At 40.2% G+C, this 16360-nt stretch overlaps 1 protein-coding gene across 2 annotated transcripts in view; it reads left to right on the top strand.

The window, feature by feature from the left end:
- SH3GL2 (SH3 domain containing GRB2 like 2, endophilin A1) overlaps positions 1-16360 on the top strand; it is a 205129-nt gene that overhangs the window by 152735 nt on the left and 36034 nt on the right. For both annotated transcript variants that reach the window (XM_045780701.2, XM_045780700.2), the window contains exons 2-3: positions 4966-5034; positions 15187-15259. In XM_045780701.2, coding sequence (XP_045636657.1) covers positions 4966-5034; positions 15187-15259 — 142 coding nt within the window. The remainder of the gene's footprint in view (positions 1-4965; positions 5035-15186; positions 15260-16360) is intronic.

The raw sequence follows: 16360 nt of genomic DNA, 5'->3' as shown, positions 1-16360 counted from the left end.
TTGAATTTTCTAATTTTTTGCCTGTTACTGATAGAGCAAAAGATATGACACTTCAGAGGAAAGATTAAACTCTGAGAAAGGAGATACAAAACCAGTGCTAACTCATCGTTAAGGGTCTTCCTTTAATTTATGTATGACTTTTGACCTTAGAATAATTCATTGAGATCATTTTTCGACTGCTAATTGAATGTCTACTTTGTAAGCACTATGTTAGGTACTACAGCCTTAGACATTTTTAAACAAAGTAGCATAAGATGTGATTCCTGCCTTTAGCATCTTAAAATTCAGATGAGCAAAGATCTCATCAGTTTTATCCATGAAGTGGCTAGTTCCAGGTATTCCAACACATGATGCACTAAGAATGCAAATGAAGTCTAATAACTTCCAGCGGGGGGTGGGGGGGCAGTCGGTATGATCTAGAAGGTGAGATCTGGGTGAGCATGTTAGATAATCTGTAGAATTTAAAAAATAGAAAAAGGAAATAGGTCCAAGTATAAGACAGAGGGAATAAACACAGCACATTTGGTGGATGGTAAGGAAACCTAGCTTTGTATGATGTATATAATAAGAGATAGAACTAAACAAAGACAGAGAAGAAGTAGGAGGTAAATCACTTTGCATGAATGAATTTCATATCAACTTTACTGAATTTCACTGATGTGATTTTCAAGGAGACCTCTATAATGGCAGTCGGAAACATGATAGTTGGACCTTCAGTGTTTAGTAAATGAAATGCAATGCAGGGAAGAATCAGAGCTAGAACTAGAGGAGGGAGTCTTTTTCCCAGCAGTGCCAGTTAATGTGGAGGAGGATGAGTCATTGTTGGAAAGCAGTGCAGCATCCTCTGGGCTGTGAAAGGTGCTCATTTATTTAAGCTGTCTCTTGCTACTGGTTTCCTTTGACATTTTTCTTATTTGGTGTATGGAGAAAAATAGCATGAGAATGCTACTGCAGACTCAGAATTAATACTTTTAATTTAAAACGTGACTTGATCTGTCTCATTTTTTTTCCTTTGTGGAAATTGTACCTTTTGAAAGACCATCCTAGAGTGAGGTGATCAGTCTTATTTGCCTCGCTTTATGTTTTCTTTCATCAACCTAACATTAATATTTACAAAAGGACATTGTAGTTCAGTTCCACAAATCTTAACCAACAATGTGTTGTAAGGAATATAATGAATAAACAGAGGAAGTTGAAATTGTTGGTTTGATTGGAATACAGGGTATACATAGAGTGTAATAGTAGATAAGATTAGAAGCAAAAGCTCTCAATGTTGTGTTAAGTGTATACAATTGGGAGTTTTGAACAGAGGAGTTGTTTTTTGATGTTTGGGATTTTTTGTTTCATTTTGGGACGTACAGGGGAGTATATTGGCTTATTTGTACTGTTTTGTTTGATCCAGATACCTTTTGCTGATGTTCATGTAAATAGATGATCAATTAAAAAAATAGGTGGTCATTTTCTCAAGTGGTAAGCATATTAGCCAAAGTATATTAAACATCATCTGAAAATATTCAATACTATGAAATCTTGGTTTTAGGAACCATCTCACTGGAAAATAGGGCAAAACTATTCTTAAATAATTGGTATTAAGTAAGGAAAACAAAACTTATTGTTGGCCAGATAGAATCAGGAAGCCTATATTCCTCACCTTGACACTTATTCATAAAATGATAGAAGTTTTAGTAATGACATTCAAAGATCAGGAAGGGAAAATATTTGCTACACTCCTAAGGAATGAGTCAGTGTTATGTAGCCCACTGTTTAACTCAATGCCTTGGTATATTTAGATCCTTTGTGACCTGAAAAAATAATAGCCCCAAGAACAATGGAGATACCATTTTGAATATTGCTTTTTTCCCAAGAATCTAATTAGATAAGAAAATTTTATATCAACAAACCAATCAGATCAGTACCAGTATCTAACTGCTAGCCTCATTTAGTATGTTTGGTGAGCTGTTTCTCTCAGAGCAGCTCAAAGGTCAAGTTTTGTAGAAAAGAGAAAGAGCCTAGTATCTCTCAATCAAACTTTCTCTTTCTCTACCTCCCCTTTGCTCTCTCACTCACATCCACACCAACACTAAGTATTTTAAACCAAATATGTAAAGCCAGTATACTGATGTGTTGGTATCAGTGTGAGTTATAGGACTAGTTCTAAATTATTAGTGGCCACTGTGATTCCATTTGGTATTCTGTTTGATTTAGTGAGCCAGTTATTGTGATGCTAACCTGTTTTTAAGTGCAAGAAGGCAGGAAATCGAAATCATTCCCAGTTGAGCAATTTGAGATTGAAAGTGTAATATAGGCTTTGTGCTTTTGATGAGGGCCACATTTTATTCCCCAGAGATGATCAAAATGTGATTAACCCAAGGTTACCAGGATTCTCTAAAGTTACTATAAATGGAGACATTTCTCATCTATTTTTTGGTAATAATTTTGTAAATAAAAATTGTCTCCTTCATAGGTCATAGGAGGGTCTATTTTTGACCAAAATGGGGTGTTGAGATACAGTGAGTTCCCTGACTTTGGAGACAGCCAGGTAGAACTGAGAGACAGTTGATTGGAGGCTGTAGTAGTAAATATTTCTTGATTTTGTAAGACCGACTAGATTAGAGTTTCCCTGTCCAAATTAACTGAAAATCATGTACTTTAAGAATAATAAGACACAAAAGAGACTGAAATGTGAGCTAAAACTGTTGTCAGCTGAGCAAAGTTTGAAGGGATCGAATCTGTAAAAATCACAGTAAAAATTTGTTTGATGATAGCAAAAGTTGATATTAATTACGTATAAGGCTCCTTCTCTTATGATTTTCTATAACTTAATCCCAAACATGCAGGTCAAATCACTGGCACTTGGATCCCACTAGGAGATTCTAAACTGAATTCTAGGTCTTTCCTACCCCCATTTCTGGTTTGGTAAAAATCTAAGAAAGGGGCAAAGAAGCAGACTTCTGTTCTATATTACAGTCAGGCTTTAGATTAGATGCTTTGATGCAGACAAATGCTGGATCTGTACGGAGTGCTGAAATAGTTGATAACTAGCATCATTCAGGACACGGGTTAAGTGAGAGGGCTGATGTCAAGGACCAAGGGTTAGGGGAGAGAATCTAATGGAACTTCAGGCAGAGAAGGCCAGCACCATGGACAGTTCCCAAACTAGGCGAGGGATACAAAGAAGCCTAGGGTTTAGCTTGGAAAAACTGCATTCAGGTCCTGGTTCCACCTCTTCCTAGCTAAATATCACTAACTTGGACAGGCAGTTTAACTTCTGCAACCCTCAGTTTTCTCATCTGCAACATGGGAACAATATGTGCTCTACACAGTTCTTGTGATACACAGATTAGATGATAATTTGCAAGTGAAAGTATGTGTCAGTTATACAAATGAAAGGCGTTAATATTGTTTTATTAGTTACACTTCTAATAATTGACCTTTATTTACCTAAGGTTGTATTATATTAATGAAAATCGCTAATTCTTCTCGAGATTTGACACAACAGTTAAAAAAAAACTGATAGGGAAACCAGCATAATATAAGCGGTTATATACTTTATTGGTGAGAGAAGGGAACTAGGATTTACTGCCTATCTTGTGGGTTCATACATAGGTTCTTATACTATAGTATTTAATTTTCATAACCACTCTGTGCACCTAGCAAAGAGTAGAGGATTCTGTCTCTGCCATGGCCTTTCATCACAGCACATTCCTTCTGTTACTACTGCAGGGAGAAATGGGTGGCATTTGGTATACAGGGCCAGTGTGATGATAGAATTCATACTCTCCGTTTTTCCAGTGGTCTCCTCTAAAGGTTTTCCTAATGGCAGAAAGCAGGAGTGAAGGACAGAGAGAAAGGGGGTAAGGAATACACCAAAGCCCCCAGCAAGGGGATATCAGAGTTCCCATTGCCAGGAGACAGAGCAATGTCTCCAAGGACTCCTTTAGAAGGAGATAGACCAAACTTACTGAGATGACCCAGGTTGTCACTGAGATTGCTACAAGTCTGGCCTTGGTGGTGTTCTTCCCTAAAGAGCCCTTCAATCCAGTGGTTATTGAACGAAATGAAAAATCATACTTCGATATCTGTGTGTGATAACTTTATCTAATACAGTGACATCTTAGTGAAAAGCATCTACCTACCTTCATAATTAGAGTATTTTAAAAGTTTCATGTCATTATCATTTAATATTCCTGCCTTTGATTAAACTAAGATATTTTTCTTGTGATCCATTCATGCATTTTTTATTAGATTTAATTTAAATCTTTATTTCAGAATAGGACATTTAACTTTTTAATGAACATGAATTCTACATGTGGAAAATGATTGTTTGCATATGTAAATTGATGAATGTAAAATGGATCATAATGGGAATTGATTGGGTAGCAAAGAAATACCCTCAAATTCTTTCCATATGGTTTATCTCATGTTTATAAGGATATAGACAGCTACAGGAAGCCTTATAAGATTGCTATTCATGTCCTTTTCTCTGAAGATCAGCTGGGCTGATTTTTTTCTTACCAGTTTGATAGATGCTTGTGATTATCTGTTCAATAGCCCATTGAGAAATAGTTGAAGAAATAGCAATTTTCTACCTAGGTAGCATTTTAGATCCATTATCAGAGGGAAATGATAATTGTATGATGCTGTTGTCCCTCGGAACTTTCAAAAGAAAAATATTAGTGATTAGATAGTTATATAATGATGTATATAGTAAAGAACACTGGGGTCGAAAGCAGAAGAGATAAGTTCAAATTCTTGCTTCAGTACCTACTGCGTGCCCGATCTTTGGCAGGTTGTTGAAACCTTCTGAGCCGCAGTCTCCTCTTATGAAAATGGGACTGTCCGCCTACGTCAGAGAATGGTTGTGAGATTATATGAGATGAGTTTCTGAAAGTGCTTGAAACATTCAACAAACATTTTCAAATGTTTTAACAAACATTTTATTATTCTCCTTTTTGTTTTCTTTAGAAAGTGAGTGAGAAGGTTGGAGGAGCTGAAGGAACCAAGTTAGATGATGACTTCAAAGAGATGGAGCGGGTAAGTCTTCACAGAGCTCCTTTTGACGTGAAGTTGTCTAGCATACTGAGAGGGGAAGGGGAGACTGCTCCCCGCTGGTACCTGAAAATGCATTTTGTTATTTTAAAAGGTACTCTTCTTTTACTGTCTATTTTAAAACAGAAGATGCAAAATATCTTGTTTTCCCTTTGCACTACCCTGTGAATGAAGCCTCCGTGAAGGTGAAATGAAATGTCATAACATAATTTCCTGGTGGATTTTATCATTGCTTTTGAGAACAGGGACAACACGAAGTTGTGTTTGAATTGGAGGTGAGGTGGGAAGGAAATCAGGGAAGGCAGGGAATGGTGTCACAAGAGTCTGAATCATTGCCTGGCTTGGGCGGACCTCCTGGTGGGGTCGTGCCAGCCAGAGGCAGCAGGTGTGGCAGACAGGAGGCATGAGGGGACCTGCTCGTCCCACAAGTCAGTTTATTGCTCTGAGTCTCTGATTTTTGTATAAATGTAAAGTGAGAATACTAATCCTTACTTGGAGGATTTTTATTAAGGATTAAAAATAATGTAAGTCATTTAGCATTCTGCCTAAAAGATAGCAGGTTCTCAGCAGGTGAGGATGAAGTGGCAAACAAAATAGCCCATTTGATTTTTCTTGTGACATCCACCACATTTTCTTTTTGAGACCATTCATAGTGAGTGATAGGTTTACGGTGAAGAGTGTGTGTCGCGTTGTGCCAAGAATTGTTTCAGATGTTCAGTTGCTGATGGGTGAAGGATCTGGGAGTACAAACCCTGTCCTTGAACAGAGAGGATGTTGAAAGCCTACAGTACCTAGAGAACCACATTTTTACTTAGGTCACATCAGTTCTGGCAGGCTGCCTCAGTTTTGCTGTCTGTGCTGTTTGTGTGAAGAGCCAAACAAAGAAAATTCCTAGGTGCTGTGTGTCTTGTCTTTTTCAGTTTTTTTCTTTTGAGTTCATTGGTGAATTCAACAAATTCTTGTTTTGTGTCTTCTCTAAGCCAAGTATGTTGGGTACAGCAGTGAACAGATAAACAAGGTTCCTGGTGCCTCAAATTCATAGTCTAGAGGGGAAGGCCAACTTTGGGCACATGCTGACCAGTGCGGTTAGTGTAACAAACCGTGGTACTGGAGAAGCTTGAAACAGAGGAAACACACTCACACAGGGTGATTACAGAAAGCCTTCCTGATATTCCAATGATGATGTGGAGGATGAGTAAGAGTTATTAGAGTTATATGCATCTGGTAGAAGAAACAGCAAGTAAGAAAGAACAGGACATGTTTGAGTTCCTGGGGGAAAAAATTAGTTGCCAAGGGACAGGGGTCGTGTGAAATAAGACTGTGTAGTGTTTACCCAACTGGTCATCCTGGCAAAGTTCTTAAAGTGGACCTCACTATCAGCATAGGTACCCTTGAGAGAGGACATTTAATACAAGAGTCCTTAGTCCCAACCAGAAGTCTGGGAGGCCAGCCTCTTACACCTCATGCCTGACAGCTGTTTGCCCCCAGTGGGGTAAATGAAGTCCTCATTGGTCCTTATTTCTCATCTCTGGACAATTCTAAGTACCACCTGTTCTTTAACCAAAGCTAGTAGACTCTGCTGTTCATTGTTCTGGAAATGGTATTTTACCCATCCATCTTCTGCAGCATCTGAGACCAGACACTGACTCACTTGCCTATAATGACTTGACTCCTCCACTCCCTGTAATATTAGAGTTCCTCATGTCTCATAAGGAGCAGCTTGTAGGTCTATTAATTTGCACCAGCCTCTGTCTCCACCCATTATTTCTCGATCCCCTTATCCTTTGAATCCTCCCTCCCTCCTATCTCTGCATGCCTCCCCAGTGCCATGTTGTTAATGACAGATTAGTCAGACGTTCAGGAAATTAGACCTAAGGAGTCAGAATTTGAGTTCAGCTTTCAGCATCTGCCAGGACTAAAGATAACAAGGTAGGTAGCTCACTGACTAAGCTAAGGCAAGCTTTCCATTTCTTAAATGAAACTAAAAAGAATAGGAAATTTAGAGAAGAGAGTAGAATTTATCACTGAGCAACTCATTAAACCTTTGAATCCATGACAATCTTGCAAACTAATTGAAATGAAAGAGGATCATGTTAAGTGTCTTACTTCAGGTAAAGACCCAAGATATTCCTCTGGGTCTGAGGGTAAGGTTATTTCTCCTATTTCTTAGAAAATAATAAGCTTCTGAAGTTTTTGTTTCAAAAAATATATTCCTGGAATTAAAAACAACAACAACTGCTGATTGTTTAAGGAGCACACCTATGGTTTTGTATTTGGGTTTATACCTAGTAAATTGAGAGATTTACATTTCAGAACAATGTGGAGATTGTTTTATTTCATTTTACTATGTGCACATTCTTTTTGTCTTATCTGTGGCTCTGGGCAAATTTTATACTCTCTAGCAGTGCAAAATTTGCATTAAAGGTAAAGATTTTTGTGGTAATTGGAAAGCATGTGTCTTGGATTTGGAATCCAAAATCTTTTCTGTCCTGTTAATTTCTTGATTACTCATAAAAACATTTTAGCTCAATGTTCCCAAGCCTACAAAAGAAGCACCTATCCATAGTCAGTTTTCTGATCATCAGGCATTTGGGGTAGAGAGACCTTTTTGTTCAACTGTGTTCTTAGAGGTGCAATTAGACAACAAAATGAAATAAATTAGAGGTTTGCATCAAGCAGCACTACTGGGAGAGAGAATTGGGTATTCCTAGAGGCTGTTTCTCTAATCAGCCACCCCAGCCCTTCTCCTGCCGAGATGCACTAAAATTACACATGTGTCTCTAAGCCTTCACAGCTCCCAGAGCTGATTGGGTGGAATCCTGCAGCTCTGTTGTCTCTGCAGGAGCCCTGCTCATTGCCATTTCTTTCCTCCACTTAAGTGCCTTGCATAGAATTGTTTATGTGTTAGTTTTAAATGGAATCTGTTGCTTACAAGATTTGTTAAGTACAGACTAAATTTATTACTGTGGTGTAGACGTTGTGTAAGATTTGTTTATTGAGAAACTATAGATTTTTTGTCAAGAGGAAGTTCTAGAATTTGGAGGATCTCTAATTCCTTCTCAAATTTCCGTCTGTTGCTGCCATTCTGTATGTGTGTGTGCCCATGTAGATGTGTGTGTGGTTATAGTAATTCGTGTGGAATATCTGTAAACGTGTCCTCCATGTGCAAAGTGTTTGCTGGGCACTAGGAATACAAAGATAATTAAGTTACAGTTCCCGCCCTGTTTTGATGGAAGAGGCTTCCAGTTTTGATGGAAGAAATAGGCACATAAATCACGTGGCTTACAGGACATGGTGCCCTGTGGAGGATTTCCATGAAAGACAGGGTGGTTTCATGGAAGAAAGATCGGTGGAAGCTTTCTAGAGAAGAGGGGTGCCTGAGCTGAATCCTGCTATTTTCTCCTATCTCTGCATATATGGGTAATGTAGAAGTCCAAACCAAGGAGTATAGTACCTCTTTTTACAGCCTGAAAAGTGTCCTGGTAAATCCCTCCTGTTGAAACCAGAAGAGGTCATAGGGTTGGAAATGTGGCTATGCACCACTTCAGTGGGAATGGAATTCTTCTGAAGTGTAGCCTCAAGTTTTAAGACAAGCAGGATGTTGGAAAAGAATTGGAAGAATGCCATTCCATATGAAAGTGAGAAAGAGTGGATTATTTGCAGAGTGGGGTGTGGGGAAAAGGCTGATAGGAGAATGTCTGTGGTCATTATCTTCATGCATTTAATTAGTCATTGGGTAGAAAGGGGTTACATCTTTCTATCCAACTCCCAAGTGGTAAAAATAGAATTAATGAGTAGAAACTGTGGAGAGAGTCAGGCTCAATGTAAGAAAGAATTTTTGACTGTCAGAGCTGCTTAAAAAAGCCATGGCTGTAACTGAATTCCCCATCACTGCCCATGTTTTAAACAGTGGCTAAAACCACAGTGTGACTGACAGTGGTGTGAGGCACACTGGTCATCATCTCTTTGGAGTTTTGTGGCAAGTAATTTTGTCACTAATAATGTCACATTTTAATAATATCACTTCGTTGAATTCTGGTGGTTTATCTCAAATGAAGGAGAAAGGTATAAAGTTCCTGCCAGCAGGCTCAGAGTAACGCCTGCCCCTGAGTGCACCTGTCGGTGTCTGTCATGCTCATGAATGTCTTCGTGGATGTGATGGTAAAACAAAAGGTGGGGATCACTGTACTAAGACCCTCACTCGCTGGCATAGACTTGTGACATGGGTGAGAGCCCCAGATAAGATGAGCTTTAAAGATACCTTTCTGCTGATCCTGAGATTCAGGGAAGTCAAGTTTCTTCTCAGTGATGTGTTTATAATACACTTCCACGCTAATATTCATTAAAGGTAATGCCTAAGAAGATTAGCAAAAAAAAAAAAAAATACACTGGGGAAATTTCAGCCTAATGCCTTGTTTATTTTTATTTTTCAACACACTATTAATCAGGCTTTCTGAATACCAGGTAACTGCTATACGCAGAGCAATTTGGGAACAGGTACATTAATTCTTCCAAGTCAGTAGGGAACTATTAAAACATCCTTATTGGGCCAGCCTGTATCTCACTGCCAGACGAACTTTCCCAGGGAGCTGTTTTCATTATGTCTCTGTGACTTGTTTAATGAGGTGTCTCATTCAGGGCTCTCATTGCTTTAAGTGGGTGCGTGTACATTTTTCATGGGTTCATTTTCTTAACTTCAGTGATGGGAAAATAAAGAATTTGAAAAGATTTTAGTGTTTCATGTGACACATTAACATTTCTTTTTTTGTAACCACTGTGAGTTACCCCATGTCCAAGTGGATGCTTAATTCATCTCTTCATTATTGATCACCAAACCCAAAAACTGTCTTCCATTTTAAGATACCTATTTTCTCTTAAACTCTGCTACTGCGTCCCTGAGACAGCATCTGGGACGATGCAGCCTCTGATGGTATAAAGTCCTATCTTTACTCCTTTTGGTGCCCCACAAAGAGTGCTTTGTAGTTCATGGGTGTTGTCACCAAGCTTCAGGATGCAATGACTGCTTTTTCTCTAGTGGAAAAGGTAGTATTCAGATGTCTCAGAACCACAGCCCCCTTCTAGTCAAGCCAGTGCCTTTGGGTTCCCTGTGTCTTGTCTCTAGAGGTGGGGCCGCTGCTGAAATGACCAGCGTCCATAGGTTCAGTGTGGCACACGTTGGTAAAAATAGAACCTTAGCGAGGGATTGGCAGACTCCTGTAAGCATATTAGGCTTTGTGGGTCAGAGAGCCCCTGTGGCCTCTGCTGTTACCTCTCACTTCTGCTGATGGGCAACAGCAGCCACTGATGATGCCCCAAGTGAAAGAGCATCACCGTGTTCCAGTCAAAAGACTGCGATTTGAATCTCATGTAATTACTATGTGCAGTGAAATAGGAGTCTTCTTTTGACTTTTTCCAACCATTTAAAAATATAAAAACAGCTAGTGGCCCAGATTTGGCCCAATGGCCACAGTTTGCCAACCCTTGCTTTCGCCTAAGGAAGAAAAATGGTATAGTGAGTAGAGCGGGTAAAGAGAGCCAATTTTCTCCCTACTCAAAGTTGTAAGTCACAAGACTGGAGGGCAGAGGAGGAACCTCCTGACTGAAGTATGAGAGTTACTAAAAGCCTGGTATTGAGAAAACTGAAGAAAAAAGACCAGAAGGATATATGCCTATGCTTCTACCTTCAGAAAAAAACAAAACAGAACAAAACCCCCTAAAACCAAAACAAAAAACAAACAAAAAAAACAACCCAACAACTTACATTGAGTTTTTATGTCCTGAAAACATAACCTATTTTTATATTTTTACAGTTTCACCTCTAAACAGCCTTCGCTAGTGGCTCCCTACCCCCATCCAGACAAGGCTAGTTAAAGAAGTGGAGTCTCAGCAGTTCACAGCAATGGGAGTTGTGATTTATGATGCATCAAAACTTATTTTCAAGTAATGGGAAAATTTGGGCATTGAGGAAATCATACGATGTAGGTTATAAGTTCAGAGCTAAACGGCTGTTCTCAAATGGGAATGAGCTCTTGCAAGTTAGAATAAATTATTTAAATGGGAATCTTAGTTCATGTTAATTATATCAGGCCTATTAATAAGAGAATATGTGCTTGGACATTACCAGCTTAAGTATATAAATAGCTTCCTAGCAAATACCTAATAAGGCACACTCAGGGTTCTCACAGGGTAATGGTCCTCAGCCTGTCCATGACTGACATAGTTTAGCAAAAAGACTCCCAGACATTATTACCAAGGACAGAGATGGAGAGAAGTTAGAACCTGGTCAGCCTCCAACCTGCAAATGGCCATTGGACTATTTAGCTCCTCCCGCGGTCTTTCTTAGAAAACCTCTGACCTGTGACCTTTGAACTACTTTTCTTCCCAACACAGCCATAGTGGATGTGTGACCCCAGACAGTTCATTTCCCTTCCCTAGGTTCGAACTTGCACATTCAAAACATTAAGGCTTTGGATTAGATGTTCCACTGGTCTCTATTATGTTCTTTAAGTCTATCAAGCGATATCGGTCACAGTAAAATCAAGAGAAAGATTCCTGTGAATGAATTTGCTAATAAGCTGTTCCCTATTTGAGGTGTGTCTTGATAACACTATGCATAAATAATTATATTGGATGAAGTTGTTTTCAGAAGGGGATGTCAAGCGAATTTTATTTTACACTCTGATCAAAAAGTTTTGGCTAGAGCTTGTTTTATGGTGATGTCTAGCTTAGGAAACTAAAAGTGTCAAAGTCTGCCTTGTTGGGCACAAAATCTGAAGATCTGAGGGTGGTATGGGCTCCTTCCTGGAAGATTTTGGTGAAACCACAGGGGACACTGGGTAGTTTTTATTCCTACTTCCCTTTGAAGATCGAATCCCACCTGGGAACTAAACTTTGTGCTCTAATATTGGCATCTCTGTGCCCTTCCCTGAGACCACTGGCTTTAGCCAAGTTAGAGGCTTCTATTAACAGAGCCTGAGTAGTTGAGCTGTCTATTTAAAGAGCTCAGAATGGACAGGGGATTCTATGCCCTAAATGAGAACCATTTTTCACACCTTCCCTGCTGACCTCTCTATGGACCACTCCAAGTACACACTTCTTGAACCCGGCCTCTGTAGAGAAGTCTGTGTAACGGAGGGCATGTGGTCAAACAACTCAGTGTGGGAAAGCCTCCCTTTTGCAGAGGCCCAAAATACCAAAATGGTATTAGGGTAGAATAGTTCTTGTGAATGAAGTTTCCACAGGTTTTGAGGAGTTTAAAAAAAAAAAAAAACCTAGGAGATGAGATGGCACGTGTTTTCCCCCTGGTCCCGTGTTGGCCACTGCCAGATCCCCAGCCCCATCTGGGAGATGTCACAAAGAGACTTACAGCTCTAAGTTGGGCTCTCTCTTCATTTGGGAGGTATCGCTGTTGCCTGTCTTTCTATGAGGAGCTTACACTTTCAAGAAGTTATAGGGTAATAATTAAGAACAGAGACTCTGGAGCCGGAATCAGGCGAGTTTCTTAACCTCTCTGTATTTCACAGGGTTGCTGAGGATTAAATGAGTTAAGGTATTTAAAGCTCTTAGAATGATTTTTGATGAACAGAAAACACTTTATGATGGTGGTGGGCATAATTATTATTGAGGGCAGAGGTGGGGGAAAGTTAGAAATTGGTTAACAGCCTAGTAGTAGATGACTTCAGACTATCAAATGGTCAGTGGACAATTCAGTTCCTCCTCGGGCTCACTCTCTTAGAAACCTTGAACTTTGGGATTGTTTCTTCTCATCATAGTCACACAGGACCCTTGGATACACATTTGACATTCAGTTCCTTCATCCCTATTATATAGTCTTTAGGAGATCTGTGTTTCCCTCCTGCCATGCATGTAACCTGGACTTTCAGCATGTTTGCTGTGCACACAACCTTTAATTCACTTCCATGACACTGAGTGCATACTGGGTGGTTGGTATTCTGCTAATACTGCCTGTACCTCCACTTAGGGCCACACAAGTCCTGTACCACACAACTCCAGCGAACCCCTGTTCACTTCTGTACTAAACATGACTTGGTACATACTCAAATCTAAGGCCTCCTACAAACTCAGATCAACCAAAGGGACATGGTACAGGGTTCTTATGTAGGCTGGCAACTCTTGAATAGGAATGCCTCTTAAGATAATTTTATACCATGATGACCTCATAAGAAAAAATGGTTTTCTCTGTTAATTGCAGTAATAAGAAACTCTTTACATAAAAATATGACTGCCATGGAATAGGAAATTATTAAATATTGAAAAACCAAACTGAATGATAAAATATGCTATGGTTTGGCTTGGTTTGGTTTCTGATTATGAAAGACACTTACCCCATCCATAAAAGCCTCATTTTATATGTAGGTACAGTATGTTACTGAAAAAATTCTTGGAATTAAGGGAGGAGCCCTTGAACTCCAGTTAAAACAAAACAATAAAGTCCCCTTGGACTTAATTAATATCTGAAATTCTACCATCAACAATTTCTTTCACTCATATCTATGTCATATATCCCATGCACATACCTTGGATAGGAGGATGCATTTGTTTTTATTTAGTTAGGTCTCCCGTGGCGTGGAGTGAGTGAGTGGACCATGCATGTGGATAAGGAAAGGATTTTATCAGGGAATGAAGAGTGAACTATTACAGATTCTGCATGAAGGAGGAGGGCCCAACAGAGAGAGGGCATGCTGACCTGCTGAACGCAAATGCTGACCATTCAAAATTTTGCAGAGATAGACTCTAAGATTGAGATTTTTATTTGGAATTAACCAAAAGTTTAAGGATTGATTAGGAGTGTTTGCTCAATAATTTTAGATACTTAGGATGTTCTGAGAACTTAAATAAAAACTTTCCATCTTGGGGTGCCTGGGTGGCTCAGTCATTAAGCGTCTACCTTCAGCTCAGGGCATGATCCTGGAGTCCTGGGATCGAGCCCCGCATTGGGCTCCTCCACTGGGAGCCTGCTTCTTCCTCTCCCACTCCCCCTGTTTGTGTTCTCTCTCTCGCTGGCTGTCTCTCTGTCTGTCAAATAAATAAATAAAATCTTAAAAAAAAAAACCACAAACTTTCCATCTCTTACTTGAATAAACAGTTGGTGTTACATTTTTCTTTTTTTTCTGTCCCCGATACCTGCCACCATGCCTGGCCCACTGCAGACATCCCATAAATGCCTCTGGGGAAAAATATGATTCATCATCTCCATGTTCTTCTTCTTTTCTTTAACTTTTATTTACATTTATTTTATGCTGAATTTATTCATGGGCCATATGTTTTTATTCCTTTGGTTTTCCCCCTGAGGTGTATACGTGTGCACACCTGTGTACATGCAACCTCCTCTTTGGTTCAGGAACATTCTGTTCTTTTCAGTACGAATCATCTCAGTGCAGCAGAGAGAGCTCACGCAGGGGTTATTCGGACTATGAGCTCTATAAATCTGGGGTTCCTTGGGGGTTTCACTCACCCGGACATGCTCAAGGACCAGAGAATTGACATCAAGAACCTTAAGTTCAGCGTTTTTGCCTGTATTTTTACGCATGTACAATAAAAATTCAGTATTTGATCGGGTGTAGGCCCTGTGTCCAACCCCACTGTTTGGCCTGGACACACCTGCCAACTCCAGCCTTGTAACGACGGCATGGAACATATTAATTCTACAAAGCAACAGAATTTTGGTGGCTTTTTGGATATGCATGCCCTCCATGGCTTGGGCAGTTTCAGGAGTATTCTTAAAGTGAACATGGAGATTCGAACCTCTTGATTTGCCTGATTGTGTGGGGCTTTCTGGGTGAACTTAACAGGGAATCATTTTCAGAGACCACCTCAGGCCACTTAGGGGAAGAAGAAGCTCTCTCCACCTTACTTGCCAGAAGACAGTGAAGTATGTTTTGAAACAGATTTTAGGAAATTCCAGGTTCCTCTCTCAGTGAATAGGGTTTCCACGTCTTGATGGAGCCTCGCTGAGTGAGACGCGACTCTTCCTTCTGGGCGTCTCCAGCCCCTCACAGCGCACGGCAGAGCTTGGCGCTCTGTTGTAGCACCCGTGGTTGTATAGCTACTGAAGCAGAACTTAGGTTCTCGAGCTAATAATTCTTGTCACTTAGAACATCTCTTTTCTCATTTCAGAAAGTGGATGTCACCAGTAGGGCTGTGATGGAAATAATGACCAAAACAATTGAATACCTTCAACCCAATCCAGGTAAGGGATTGCTTTATACCTTCAGCGTATCCCTCCACGTAACTTGTAGTTTCTCTTCGATTGATAGTTAGGTTTGGTGTGCCGCTTCTTCCTCAGCCCACCTTTCTGGAGCTTCGGTGACTTCCTCCTGTATAACACCTTCACTGAGGAGGAGGGGGGACTTTTTAAGGCTCACGTCGAAGTAACTGGAGGATTCTGTGATACTTTGGCTGACTGTAGGGTATTGAACAAACAGCATGGCAGGGACAGCCTGGGTGGCACATCAGGGCAGGGTAGCTGCATGCTGTTGGCAATCAAACTTTGATTTTCAAGGGATGGTAAGAAAGAATTGATAATATTAAGATAAAATATAGTGATTCCCAGAAGGCGTGAAAAAGTAGAAAGTTTTTGTGAAACACGGAGGGTTTGTGTTCATACAGCATCACTGAAGTTTTTGGAGGGTTGTTCTTCATTCTGATTCTTCTCTGAGTACGTGGCTGGTTAGCCTTTGTTCCCGCTAACTCGCTACTCTCTAAGAGAAGGAAGTTATAATAGAGGTAATGGATCTGCCCCTTGAAAGGAGAACCAGAAAGAACTGGGCAGTGTCTGTGGACACAAGGTATAACAAGGCAGAATGGCCTATATCATCGCCCTCCTCACTCCTCTTCCTGACATCAGTTCCGATGCAGAGTGTAGAAAGGCTGGAGGAAAGCCTTGAAGCAAGACTGAAGGTATTTACCTGACAAGTATGAATATTTAGAAAACTGCTCACTTTGGGGACTAGTTTCTTTGGGAGTTTCAGGTTGGGAGTCCAGTGTCTTTGGTGGTCCTGGGAGGGTGGTCTGGACACTGCGTCATCCCCAGTGTGTTTGGATACAGAGCACTAGTGGGCAAGAGATGAGAAAAGGAGGTGTGGGATAAGCGGTGAGCTAGGGAGGGCAGTAGGAGGTGCTGACTAGCTCTCTACTGCCTCCTGCTGCTGCCGAGCGTTATTGACCTGTGGTAGCACAGCCGCTGGTTCCAAGATGAACAAACCTTGTAGGAGTAACAGTCTTGATTTTTTTTTTTCTTCTTAAATACATCAGAGATGGGATTATGTAAGGAAGGAAAATACAGAAGTAA

The sequence above is a fragment of the Ursus americanus genome, chromosome 18 (assembly GCF_024610735.1).
Source record: "Ursus americanus isolate L20-20 chromosome 18, mUrsAme1.1.p, whole genome shotgun sequence".
Classification (NCBI taxonomy): Eukaryota; Metazoa; Chordata; class Mammalia; order Carnivora; family Ursidae; genus Ursus; species Ursus americanus.
Note: the sequence above shows the minus strand (reverse complement) of the source record. Positions and strands in the feature narration are given on the sequence as shown.